Source organism: Stegostoma tigrinum, chromosome 3 (assembly GCF_030684315.1).
Source record: "Stegostoma tigrinum isolate sSteTig4 chromosome 3, sSteTig4.hap1, whole genome shotgun sequence".
Lineage (NCBI taxonomy): Eukaryota > Metazoa > Chordata > Chondrichthyes > Orectolobiformes > Stegostomatidae > Stegostoma > Stegostoma tigrinum.
Window position 1 is genome coordinate 124676278 of NC_081356.1, and position 14642 is coordinate 124690919.

The following is a 14642-nucleotide window of genomic DNA, read 5'->3' on the forward strand; positions in this document are numbered from 1 at the left end:
TGCACCAAGAAAGAGATGCTCCCACTGGACAGGGCTGGTTTTTTTTTCTGAAAGCTTTAAAATCTGGTTTGCTGGGCCCTCCAGAAAGAAGTAGAATCCCTACAAGTGTAGAAACAGGCCCTTCAGCCCGATAAGTCCACACTGCCCCTCCAAAGAGCATCCCACTCAGACCCGTCCCTCTATAAACCACTTAATCTACACATGCCCAAACACTACGGGCAATTTAGCATGGCACTTAGCTTGCACATCTTTGGACTGTGGGAGGAAACTGGAGCACCTGGAGGAAACCCACGCATACACAGGGAGAATGTGCAAACTCCACACAGTGTCACCCAATGAGTGGAATTGAATCTGGGTCCCTGGTACTGTGAGGCAGCAGTGCTCACCACTGAGCCACTGTGCAGCCTATAATAGTCAAACAAGAGGAAGATCCTGGGTGATAGGTTAGTGGTGTGCAGAGATACAGCATGTAGGAGGCACAGTGACCAATTATTAGCATTTTACAGATTGTTTGGCAGACTAGAGGTGATGCTGGTCAAGAATCCGCTAGCTCAGGGCACCTTGTGCTGAGCTCACAGAAACACTGAATAGAGGAGCTGAACATTGTTTTATTAGAGAATGACTGAAAAAAGCTACAGATGGAGTTGGGAGTCCTTGTCCATGATTCACAAAAGCTCACATCCAAGTTCAACGGGGAAGGTGAACAGAATGTTAGCTTTTATTTTGAAGGCAATGTAGCATCAAAATTACGAGGTTTTTCTAAAAGTATTTTAGGTACTAGTCAGACCACAGTTGAAATACTGCGATCAATTTTGGTCCCTTACGTAAGGTAAGATATACCGGCCATTGGAGGCAATCCAGTGAATACTCATTAAAGCTGGTTGGCAGGTGCAGCAAGTACATGGAACATAGAACAGTACAGCACAGTACAGGCCCTTCAGCCCACGATGTTGTGCTGACCTATTATCCTACTAAGATCAATGTACCCTGCACTCCCTACACTTTACTATCCTCCATGTGCCTATCCAAAAGTCGCTTAAAAGTCTCTAAAGTATCTGACATTAAGTAATTAAGAAAGAAAATGGAATATTGCCCTTCCTTGCTAGATGGATAGAGTTTAAAAACAGGGACGTTATGCTGCAGCTGTTTAGGGGGCGGTTGAGGCCACACCTGGAGTACTGTGTACAGTTTTGGCCTCCTTACTTGAGAAAGGATGTGCTGGTACTTTAAGGGGTGCAGAGGAAGCTCACTAGATTCATTATAAAATTGAAACCATTGGCTTATGATGAGAGAGTGAGTAGACTGGAACTACACTCATAGGAATTTAGAAGAATGAGGGGGATTCTTATAGAAATATATAAAATTATTAGGTTAATAGATAAGATAGAAGCAGGGAGTTTGTTTCCATTGGTGGGTGAAACTATGACTCGGGGGCAAATTCTTCCCCCAAAGGGTGGATTCCCTGCATAACGAAGCATTTGGAGCTACCTCATTGAATCTTTTTAAGGCAATGACAGAGTTTCAAATAGTAAAGGAATTAAGGATAATGGCAAATGGTCAGGCAATGGAGCTGAGCCTATGAAAAAATCAGCCAAGATGTTATTGAATAGCAGAGCAGGCTCGATGGGCCAGATGCCCGACTCCTGCTCCTATTTATTATGTTCTTATGTTTTTATAGCCTGTTATGCAGGACTGTCTTATGATGAGAGGTTGAGTAGATTGAGCATGCACTTGTTGGGAGATAAAAGAATGAGAGGTGACCTTATTGAAACATGCAAGGCTATTAGAGGACTTGACAGGGTAGATGTAAAAAGGTTGCTTCTTCTTGAGGGAGCATCTAGAACCAGAGAGTATAATCTCCAAACAAAGGGGTTGCATATTTAAGACAGATGAGGAGGAATTTCTTCTCTTAGAGGGTTGTGAATCTAAGGAATTCTTTATCACAGAGGGCTGTTGAGGCTGGGTCTTTTCTTTTATTCATTCACAGGATGAAGCCATTGCTGGCTAGGCAACATTTATCACCCCCCACTAGTTGCCCAGAGGGCATTAATGAGTCAACCACATTGCTGTGGGTCTGGAGTCACATGTTGGCCAGACCAGGTAAGCGATGGCAGATTTTCTTCCCTGAAGGATATTAGAGATTCACATGGGATTTTCCTGACATTGACAATAGATTTGTTGTCATCATTAGACTCTTAATTCCGGATTTTTATTGAATTCAAATTCTACCATCTGCTACGGTGAGATTCAAACCCCGGTCTCCAGAACATTACCTGGGTCTCTGGATTAACTGTCCAGTGATCATGCCACTAGCCCATTACCTCCCCATTAGCATCAAGTATGTTCTAAGCTGAGGTGGGCAGATATTTAATCAATAAGGTAATAAAAGGATAAGGGGATAAAGCCGGAAGGTAGACAGTCTCATGGACGTGGCCATCCTGACATGGGATTCTCAAAATTGTAGTACCAGTGTTGCCTCCAAACCTGTTTCCACAGAATACGGCAAATTCATCTAAAGGCATGAGTGAGGAAACACGCAAGGGCCAAACAATATACCTTCCCCTGGGGAGAGTAGAACAATCCCGGCAATATTTACCACTATTTCTTGGATCAAGAGATTTCCGAATTCACTTCTACAACTTGCTGTGGCGTGATCTGAGCTCTGATCTCTTGGCTGCTGGTCTGGTATCAGAACCAGAATTAGGCTGGCGTACGTAACGACAAAGCTGGAAATCTCAAATTACTCACCAATACCGGCCCCTCATCAGGCAATGCCTCAATTCAGAAATTCTCATCCTTTATAAATCCCTTAAGGGCTTCACCCCTTCCTATTCATGGAATCTCCTCTTTCCCTACAACATTCCTTATTCTCCATGCAAATCTAATGTTGACGTCTGTGTCTCTGCCACTGGATGCATTGGCAGTCATCAGATGCTTTGGTCCTAAATTCTTGAATTTCCTCTAAAACCTCTCCATCTCCCTCTCTTGCTGTCATTCACCCTTAATGATGCTAATTAAAATGATCTCTTTGAGTGAACGTTTAGTTACTCGCCCTGATATTACTTGGCGTAGAATTTTATTTGTACATTCCTGTCAAGCAATTTGGGATGTTTTATTAGAGGGGTGCCATGTAAGTGTAAGTTGCTGCAGTTGATATATTTTAATCTTCAAGAAAAAGGTCTCTCAAAATCTCAAGAGGCCATTACATGCGCAGGAATTGTCAGGCTTCAGCTGGTCTATGAGCTTGCTTCCAATGAGTTGGTCTGAAGTAGTATTGAATTGGACAGTTGTGAGTTTAAGTGGAGTGAGTGGACAGGGGCATTCAGGCCAGGGGCCGAAGGAGTGACAAAGGTTTAATTTTAATCAGTCCAGGAGGATGCAGAATGCAATGTGTGCTACCTAGGAAGGGAAAGATCAAAACGGTTGAGCGAACAAAGGATAACAAAACAGAGGGAGTGGGAGGGACAATTATTTCAAACATATCAAAATATAAAGGCTGAACAGTCTATGGAAACAAAAACAATAATCTATGTAAAGTATTAAGAAGGGTAGTGAGCAAGAGATGTGGATGAATAAGATGGGGATGAGTCTATTTTTGGAGAGTTAATGAAAAATTGAGCATAAAATATAAATCAAAGATAAGAATTTACAACTTAATATTTGAGTAAATACTCCAATACAGAGAGAAAAACTAACGCAATGTTGCTACAAAGCAACATGACCAGGCCATTCACTCTTTGGGCCAGTTTCTAGTATTCAATGAGATAACAGTTGAACTGTGTGCTAGCCGTATACCTTTGCCCCTTGATCCTTTACCTCTTTGGATAACAATACTCTATCCCTCAGATTTAAAGTGGACAAATGATGTAGCAGCAGTTGCCACTTGAGAACCTTGCCCTCGAAAACCCTTTGCTTACATAACTTAAATCCCCAAAAAGTCTAGTTCCGAGTTTTGCATGATGCCTTCTGATCCCGGTCGCACTGAGATTGTATGGCAGATGAACTGTGAAGGATCTGCAGCTTGATCCAGTCGTTTGGTTGGATCTTGGACTTTGGATTGTAACAGCGTATGATAATCTTATTGAGTGGTTGGCCGTGGTATGACAGCAATTATTGACAAGCAAATGTTCAAAGACCTCAAAAACGAACAATGTGATTCAGGCGCTGGCTTCTTTAGGCCAGAAACCTTGGCCTTGGCCTTTCTCTAGGTCAGTGTGTTTCTGCCATGCTGCCATGAGGATAAATAGGTTCAGCAGATGTACTTAGAATTGTTCACTCATCGCTTCAACCAACATTGTGTCATCTATAAAGTTGTTTAAAACCTTTTTCTGATGTTGTCTTCTCTGCCCTCCCTTATTCCTCCCATTCCAAAGTCTCATGTGGGACACGATTTGAAAACTGTCCTGTCAGAGGGAGATTGTATCAGTGATAATGGGAACTGCAGATGCTGGAGAATCCAAGATAACGAAATGTGAGGCTGGATGAACACAGCAGGCCCTGCAGCATCTCAGGAGCACAAAAGCTGATGTTTCAGGCCTAGACCCTCTGATGAAGGGTCTAGGCCCGAAACGTCAGCTTTTGTGCTCCTGACATGCTGCTGGGCCTGCTGTGTTCATCCAGCCTCACATTTCGTTATCTCTGTCAGAGGGAGAACACGCTTGGATGGAACCTAAAGCACAAAGAAGCAAGCCCTGTTATAGTCATTATGGTGAACCCAGTCAATCACTTACCAAGTAATGGTGGTAACCAATTCACATTGGCCTCACAGTGAGAATCCAAGAAGGTCAAAACTTCGCCTTTGGCCACTGAAGCTCCGAGTAACCTGGTTCGGATCAGGCCTTCCCTCTTCCTGGTGCGCATGATCCTCACTTTCGGAAATCTAGCCATGTATTCTTCTAAACGTTTTTTCAAATGTTCTGGAAAACACAAAGACATGGGCACTTAAACATCGTGTTAAAAAAAATTGTGATTATTTCAGACAATTGATCAGCATGATAGAAGCTCTTTCCATGCCTACTTTCTTCCCCTTACTCTCCGTCCCTCTCTTCTTTTCCCCATTCATTCGTGAGGGTATGGACATCGATTGCTGGAGCAGGTTGAAAGTCCCTTAAGTGGTCATTAATTGGAACAGGAATGAGAGGAGGAGTTAGAGGCAGGGAGACCATGGGCCTACTGTGTTATCACTGGACAGTTAATTCAGAGACCCAGGTGATATGCTGGGGGCCCGCATTTAAATTTGGTCTGGACTATATGTGGCTCCAGACCCACAGGAATGTGGTTGACTCATAACTGCCCTCTGGCAATTAGGAATGGGCTGAATGGCCTACCCCTGTTCCTATGTTCTGTGCTCATTGCAGCCACTGGTACTATTAGAAGTTCTGCTACAAAACTCCCTTATTGTAGGTGAAGCCTTGGCAATTTTGTTTGGATATATCCAGTTTGTAGGGATGCAAAAAGCACACACTTCATGCTGAATTCCTGCTATGAGCTTGCTTGCACAGGTGTATTGTCATTTATTATCTTTGCACATCTGTACACCTTGTGCTCCCAGAAAGGTCAAGCCAGCAGATTAAATTATGGACAACCCTGTCGTTTCTCATGTACCTTCGAAGTGCAGCCCTTTGGGTTATGCATTGAGAATGTTGTCACGGAAAATGGTTCAGCAACATCATCTTGACAATTATTTCAGGCATTATAACTTGCAGCTTCCCAAATGGACTGTTGCCTCCCAGAAACCCGAGTCCACTCTTCAGTCACTTCTGGCAGTCCCTCTCTTTCCTCAGGGACCTTGCATGCAAATGTAGGAGACGTATCACCTACATTTTTATCTCCTCCAATTCTCAGTGTCTGATACCCTGAGGTGGCCATATAGAAGCACTTCTTTCAACTTAGTATGCTGTATACAGGAGACGAAAGGCACACTGCACAAGTTTGTTTTGTGTTTCCTGTGGGTGTCACTGGCTGGCCAGCATTTATTGCCTGTCCCTAGTTGCCCTTGAGAAGGTGGTGGTGAGCTGCATTCTTGAACTGCTGCAGTCCACTTGCTGTTAGTATCCCCACAATTTAGCTATTTTGCATTTTTAACATTCCCAGTTCTGATGAGAGATTACATTTGGGCAGAATTTGTGGTTTTGACAGGGATCCCTCTCTCCAGAGAAAAAGGGTTGGCAACCCAGTAGGCTCTGTTTCCAGCACTCTCAGAAGACGGCAGTGGAGTGGGACGCTTCAGACAGAGCTCATCTGCTTCACCCATTTCCTTTCCTTCTCTCTCTTTCTTTTCTTCCCTTTTGTGTTGTTTTTTAATCCTTCTCTTTTCTTTCTTCTCCTGGCCATGGAATCCTGACCACGGCCTCCCGGCCTCCGACTCCACACGCAGTACGGCAGTCTCTCAAGCTGACGTGGAGATCCCTCGGCGGCCCGTCGTGGTGATCTTACATAGACTTACATAGAATATTACAGCACAGTACAGGCCCTTCGGCCCTCGAAGCTGTGCCGACCTGTCATACCGATCTGAAGCCCATCTAACCTACACTATTCCATGTACGTCCATATGCTTATCCAATGACGACTTAAATGTACCTAAAGTTGGCGAATCTACTACCGTTGCAGGCAAAGCGTTCCATTCCCTTACTACTCTGAGTAAAGAAACTACCTCTGACATCTGTCCTTTATCTTTCACCCCTCAATCTAAAGCTATGCCCCCTCGTGTTCGCCGTCACCATCCTAGGAAAAAGGCTCTCCCTATCCACCCTATCTAACCCTCTGATTATTTTATATGTTTCAATTAAGTCACCTCTCAACCTTCTTCTCTCTAATAAAAACAGCCTCAAGTCCCTCAGCCTTTCCTCGTAAGACCTTCCCTCCATACCAGGCAACATCCTAGTAAATCTCCTCTGCACCCTTTCCAAAGCTTCCACATCCTTCTTATAATGCGGTGACCAGAACTGTACGCAATGCTCCAAGCGCGGCCACACCAGAGTTTTGTACAGCTGCAGCATAACCTCTTTGTTCCGGAACTCGATCCCTCTATTAATAGAAGCTAAAACACTGTATGCCTTCTTAACAGCCCTGTCAACCTGGGTGGCAACTTTCAAGGATCTGTGTACATGGACACTGAGATCTCTCTGCTCATCTACACTACTAAGAATCTTACCATTAGCCCTGTACTTTGCCTTCCGGTTATTCCTACCAAAGTGCATCACCTCACACTTGTCTGCATTAAACATCATTTGCCACCTCTCAGCCCAGCTCTGCAGCTTATCTATGTCTCTCTGCAACCTACAGCATCCTTCGTCACTATCCACAACTCCACCGACCTTAGTCTCGTCTGCAAATTTACTAACCTATCCTTCTACGCCCTCATCCAGGTCATTTATAAAAATGACAAACAGCAGTGGACCCAACACTGACCCTTGCGGTACACCACTAGTAACTGGTCTCCAGGATGAACATTTCCCATCAACTACCAGCCTCAGTCTTCTTTCAGCAAGGCAATTTCCGATCCAAACTGCTATATCTCCCACAATTCCATTCCTCCGCATTTTGTACGATCTTTCAGCATTACGGGCATTCTCTTGGCTTGGCGTGGTTTCAGTCTGGGCTTTGGCCTCAAGATGATTCCTCAAACTGTGGTATCACTACGGCTAAGCATTTAAAGACTGTAATGATTGAACTTTCAGCTTTGCTTCTTTATTTCCTACTGAAAAACTAAGAAAGTCTATAACGTGTAACATCTAACTTTATTTTGTGCGTTATATATATTATGTAAATACTATAATAATTGCAGTGTTTAACTTTTAACTTTGTTCTTAAAATTCTGTACCTGGGCCCTTGTACCTAAGGTGCTGCCTTGTGTGGCAACATTATATGCTTTTCACTGTACTCCTGTGCGTTTGCACTTGTATATACATGATAATAAAATCAAATCAGGATGCTTGATGAGATCCAATCCCAATAAGGCAGCTGGCTTGTTTCAGGCTACTGACATCCTCACAGACTGCCAATGTGCCACACATGCAAGAGAATACCTGGTCAACCACTCTGCAGCACCAGCCTTGTGGTCTCAATTCCAGTGCCACTGGGTAACAAGGGCATGTGAAGGGAGCGAGTTCTAATCAAAGGGCAGAGCGAAGTCTCCTTGATCCCACCAATGGGAATGTTCATGCAACACACAGAGAGCTACTAATGCTCCCTCACCATCCCCACGCTAATCATTGGACTGTTACTGCAGAAACGCAAGTCAATGGTCCAGGGACATGGCTTCAAATCCCATCCTAGCAGATAGCGGGATCTGAACTGAATCAAATCTGAAATTATAAGATCATGGTGACCATGAAACCACTGTCAATTTTAAAAAACCTCATCTGGTTCACCGATGTCCTTTCAGGAAGGAAACTGCTAATCTTACCCAGCCTGTCCTACACGTGACTCCAGACCCATAGCAATACGATTGACTCTTAACTGTCCATGAAATTATTCCACAGTGGCTGGTATCCCATCACGAGACACCCTTTATTCACATACAGAGAGTCCTTGACATTGATCCAGCTCCCGCAGAATCAGCTCTCAGCATGAACAGAACCGCTGACACTCCTGAATATATCTGTCAGCCAGGGGTCCCTGATTGGACCAGATTAACAGCCCAATCAGGGAACTCATTCTGTGACATCCATCTGGCAAGACCTCATTACAATCACAAAAGTTCCGTGGGCAACAAGGGATGGGTAATAAATGCTGGCATAGCAAGCCATGCCCTCATCCCATGAATGAATAAAGAAGAAAGGAAAAACTAGGCCACAGGCCTCATAAGCAGGTCTTTTCCTGATTGTTGGACTGCATGGTGTGGTTCTTCCCTGCCACATGGTAAATAGTATCCATACGAAGCCCTTGAGTGTTTGTGTGATCCTTAAAAGACCACGCAAGGGAGTCAGTTGGGATGGTGTAACTCAAGCCCTCCAGCTCTGGATGGAGGAAGATGGTACCTTATGATTTCACTACCTCACATTTTCCCATTCAGTGACATGGACATCTGCCTGAAATCACACTTTGCACGATATTAAATTCTGCCTGTAAACTCTGTTCTGATCACCATAGACACTGTTAGGCCTGTTGGGTATTTCGAGAAATATCTATTTTTCTTTTCAGTTCTTAATCCACATGAGAGGAAGGGGAAGGCTACATCGATAGGGTGAGATGAAGAAGTGTTGATAATTGGAGCATATCACTAGAAAGGCTAATTTGGACCGAATGGCCTGTTGGTCCTGTTCACTCAATGTCATTTGATGTTCTTCCTGGTCTTGGCAGTTTTAAACATTCATCTTACATTGCAAGCATCTCAAAAAACAAAAAAAAAGCAGATGTTATTAAGTGGCTGTCAAAGCTCTTTAGCCATAACCAAGGGTCTCTTTGCAGTAAAACCACTCCAGTTTCATTTTACTTTTACGAGCAGGCTATTAAACACAAGGTAGATTTATAAAGCCATTAATGGGTGATTAATGGGATTTTCCACAGAATACGAGTAAACTGGCAGACAGATCATTGCCATACGTTGCAGGAGAAAAATAACTTGTATATTTTAAGGCTTTGGTGTCATTTCCCAACATTTTTTTTCTCCTTCCCCTGCCTGTTATATGTGCCAGCTGTCATGGAATGCATGTGTGAAGTGCTGGTTGCCAGACTTCTAAAGTCCACTCCATCACAAATGAAGAGGCATCTCTCAATTTTGCCCTTCCACTCAAACCTCCTCTTGCTTTAGATTGTACTCTGGATGCAAGCCACACTGGCAGTGGCACAATTATTGCCCACAGTTGGTTGATGAAGTGGCAATGGCTTAACAAAGTGGACATTTCCAAGAATCAAGGCTGGCTCACCTAGGTAGTACAAGTTGGAGTCTCCATTTTTCGAATGAGACCATAAGCTGCGTTCTTTCCCCATTTGTTCACAAAACCATGTAAAAATATAAAGGACACCACAGTGAGTAAGAGTAGGAGAGTTCTCCCTGTGTTCTGGCTAATCAATGTCATGAAAGTTGATTATCTGTTATTTGTGGGAGGTTACTGTACATAAATTGGCTGCCCAATTTCTCTGCCACAGCAAATAAACTTCAGAGAGTCATGCAGCATGGAAACGGCTATTAGATAGGCATATGGATGACAGTATAAGGTAGGGGTGAAAGTTAACTAGACCTTAGGTTTAGGGTAAAAGCTCGGCACAACTTCGTGGGCCGAAGGGACAGTACTATGCTGTACTATTCTGTGTTCTATGTTCTAAATTGCTTTACCTCAATAAGGGAACACATATTCTACGGTTGACCTTGTTACAATCACTACCTAACCAGTGGGTTTTCTGTGTTTCTAAAATTAATACTTAATTTGTTAATATTTCTATAGCCAATATAATTTCTTCTAACACTAGTAAGAAGAAAAATTTTTTCACTGTCACTGTGTCAAAATCCTGGAGATCTCTTGACTGTGGGTCAAGATGGAGTTCATCTGCAATTTAGATCAGGAAGGGTTTGGCCTTGCTCACTGTCTAAAAGTAAGTGTTATTTAGAACAATCCTGCAGCTCTCAGTAATGTTGTAAGTGGTACTGAGAGGATTTGAGAGGGTTAACACTTGATTAAGTGCAGTCATCACCATCTGCTCAATGCTATTGCGGTAGTTTGGTTAGTGTGTAAAGGAGATGCTGGCAGAGTTTCAGTTAGGCTTCATAAAATATCCAGATAGGTCCACAATTTTACAAACACTTCAAATCCCAACGTCTCCTCAATCCACTTGACGAGAATGGAATTGGGTGGGTCAGATTCCTAATTTAGACCTTGCCTGATTTTAAGCTCCATTGACTTTAATGGAGTATAGATTTGCCCTTCACAGTGTCACTCAGATGAATCGAGCAGGGAGAATCAAAGTTCCTCATGCCTAATCTGCAGAGTGCACTGCTGCAAGGTAACTGCTTTGGTATGCAGCCGTATCAGTTTATTGCTGGAATTTAATGTTCACATCATCAACTCTCTGAGGAAAAAGATCTCTCTCAAATGTCCTATCGAACTAATTGGTGACTATCTTATAGTTGTGACCTTGGGTTTTGATTCCCCTAAGCTCCCTTTCATAGTTTAAAGACCTCTATCAAATCACCACATTGCAGTCTCTGTTCTGGAGAAAAGAATCTCAACCTCTTCAAGCTTCTGTGAAGGTTAGAAGCTTTCAGTTCTCATATATGCCAGTACAACGTTTTGGACCTTCCCTAGTGCACTTTGTGCCTTTTGTGACATGGAATAATAACGAGGTCAGTGCACTCCTGGTTTAACAGAACCTCCCTGTTTTTGAAATCCATTCCTCTACAAATGATGGTTGGATTTTGTTTTTTTTGCTTTGTTCGGCTGCCTTTCTACTTTTAATGATTTGTGATTCTGTTTCCCCAGAGGGAGCCTTCATTCCCTTGAGCCTGTTTTATCATTCTGTGGGATCAATGATCACCTTGGATTTCTGTGCTCCTTGATGTCATTTGCATTCTCATTTCCCAAGTGGTTTGTGACTTTTTTTTACTCCTTATTGAAGCAGAAAGCAGAAGCTTTGCACTTTTGGAACACTTTTATCCTGTGCTTTCTAAAAATGTAGTAGAAATGGATTTTGTTCAAACTATTTTAAAATAAAACACGCAAAGGGCAAAGACAAGTGGGTGACTGTGTCAAATTGCTGGCAGAAGATGATGGGCTGAATAGCCTGCTTCTATGTTGCATGATTCCACTTAAATCACTAATGAAGAAGAACTTTAACCCAACACTGTTCATCATCTTCATCTAATGAAATACAATCCAAGCTATGTTATAAATTGTAGGGAGATCAGCGCTTTGCTACTCCATCTCTCAGGTCATTCTGTTGTTCGTTTGTTACTGATACTGCATTCTAAATAAAGCCGGCTATTTAAAATGCATGGTACTTAATGAACAAGGGTAGTCAGATGTGAAAGTCAGCAACCCTGTCAGGTATGCTGTGAAAATGTGCCTAATTGTTAATTTAAAAACAAAATCTATCATTGTATCTTTCCCGCAGTTGATTAAATAAGGTAATAAATCACATGCACAATACATGCCAACACAACAGCCAGTCATCTGTCAAAGTGGGAATCAGACCGCAGACCGACAAATAAATAGTATTGGAGAAACAGGAGTTTTCTATTCTTGTCAACAGTGACAACATTTGATAAAGGGCACCATCCAAGTTTTCTTCTATGCTGGTTAATAAGTTTCCAACTCGATTTCTCTTCCAGATATAATAGCTTAAAAGCCTTGGTGCCTGTACATTCTTCAGCTCACTCTTAATGAATGAGCAGAAATTATTCAGTGAAAATTGCTCTTAATGCTTTTTGCGAAGGACATATGTTAATTCTGTGTGCCCCATTATTCCCAATGCTGTCTCACAGGCTAAATAACATTTGAAATGGGGGTGAACCAAAACTTGTTAATTGTTACTGGATAGTACAGAGCTTGTGTATTACTGAAAGACGAGACTTGGAATCGAAATTCTATGTCCTGCACTCATCTTCACAGAATGACAAGAATACCAAATCGCAAAGGCAGAAGTCACATGACACCAGGTTATAATCCCACAGGTTTATTTCTGACAAAGTAACAGCATTCCGAAAGTTTGTCATTTCAAATAAACCTCTTCAATTTAAAAAAAACCTGAAAGAACCGGGGGTGCTGCAAATCAGAAACAAAAACAACATTTCTGGAAAAGTTCAGCAGGTCCGGCAGCATTTGTGAAGGAACAAATAGAGTTAACGTTTCAGGTCTGGCGACCCTTCCTCAGAGTTCCGAGAACATTTCACATCTCTGAGGAAGGGTAACTGGACCCAAAACATTAACTCTGTTTTTGCCTTCACAGATGCTGCCGGACCTGCCGAGCTTTTCCAGCAACTTAGTTTTTGTCCCTGTTTGACTTTACCCTGGTGTTGTGTGATTTCTGACTTTGTTCACCCCAGTCCAACACCGGCACACCACATCAAATCTGAAAGGGAACAACAGTTTAGACTGAATGAGAAGACAGTATTGATTGGATGATAAGCAGACTCTGATTGGTGGAGGCCTCGCCATGGAGAAGGCAATAGTGACTGGCTGCCACCCAAGCTTTTGTTCAGGTAAAAACAGTACAATGCGTGAACATATTCTTCTGGTTTGCCCAGGACGGGGTACTGCACGTCAACAAAAATAGCTTTCAGCTTCCTGCGATTACATGTAAACATGTCTCCTCAGCAATTGTGAGCTAAATGGCAGTGTCACTTCCAGTTGATTGCGAAGATTCCTTTCACTGAGAAACTAAGGCGAATTCAGGGCGGAAATTCAGGAGATTTTAAAAAATCCAGCGACTTGTTTGGGTCATTGGGAATGCACCACCTTAGAGGGCGGTGGAAGCAGATTCAAAATGGAATTGGGCAAATACTTGGAAATTAAAATTTTGCAGTGATGTGGGAAAAATGGCAGATAAGTGGGACTTTTTGGACGACATTTTTGAAGAGTTGGCATGGGCAATTTGGGTAGAGTGGCCTTCTTCTGTACTGGGTGAATCTCTGATTGAATAGTATTGAATCTGCAGGCAACTGCTGCCAGTGGTAAGAGATAATGGGAACTGCAGATGCTGGAGAATCCAAGATAACAAAGTGTGAAGCTGGATGAACAGAGCAGGCCAAGCAACATCTCAGGAGCACAAAAGCTGACGTTTAAGGCTGAGACCCTTCATCAGAAAAGGGGCAGGGGAGAGGATTCTCAAAATAAATAGGGAGAGAGGGGGAGGTGGACTGAATATGGATGGAGGAGAAGATAGGTGGAGAGGAGAGTATGGGTGGGGAGGTAGGGAGGGGATAGGTCAGTCCGGGGAGGATGGACAGGTCAAGGGGGCGGGATGAGATTAGTAGGTAGGAAATGGAGGTGCGGCTTGAGGTGGGAGGAGGGGATAGGTGAGAGGAAGAACTGGTTAGCCCGGCGGGGATGAGCTGGGCTGGCTTTGGGATGCAGTGGGGGGAGGGGAGATTTTGAAGCTGGTGAAATCCACATTGATACCATTAGGCTGCAGGGTTCCCAAGCGGGATATGAGTTGCTGTTCCTGCAACCTACTGGTGGCATCATTGTGGCACTGCAGGAGGTCCAGGATGGACATGTCGTCTAAGGAATGGGAGGGGGAGTTGAAATGTTTCGCGACTGGGAGGTGCAGTTGTTTATTGCGAACCGAGCATAGGTGTTCTGCTAAGCGGTCCCCAAGCCTCCTCTTGGTTTCCCCAATGTAGAGGAAGCCACACCGGTACACCGGATGCAGTATACCACATTGGCGAATGTGCAGGTGAACATCTGCTTGATGTGGAAGGTCATCTTGGGGCCTGGGATGGGGGTGAGGGAGGAGGTGTGGGGGCAAGTGTAGCACTTCCTGTGGTTGCAGGGGAAGGTGCGGGGTGTGGTGGAGTTGGAGGGGAGTGTGGAGCAGACAAGGGAGTCGCGGAGAGAGTGGTCTCTCTGGAAGGCAGACAAGGGTGGCATTGGAAAAATGTCTCGGGTGGTGGGGTTGGATTGAGATGGTGGAAGTGTCGGAGGATGATGCGTTGGGTCTGAAGGTTGGTGGGGTGGTATGTGATGACTTGGAGGATTCTCTTT

The 14642-nt window shown here is 43.6% G+C and overlaps 1 protein-coding gene across 2 annotated transcripts in view; it reads right to left on the bottom strand.

The window, feature by feature from the left end:
- The window catches only part of galntl6 (polypeptide N-acetylgalactosaminyltransferase like 6), a 1211583-nt gene that overhangs the window by 203311 nt on the left and 993630 nt on the right, over nt 1-14642 (bottom strand). For both annotated transcript variants that reach the window (XM_059644874.1, XM_059644875.1), the window contains exon 6: nt 4731-4916. In XM_059644874.1, coding sequence (XP_059500857.1) covers nt 4731-4916 — 186 coding nt within the window. The remainder of the gene's footprint in view (nt 1-4730; nt 4917-14642) is intronic.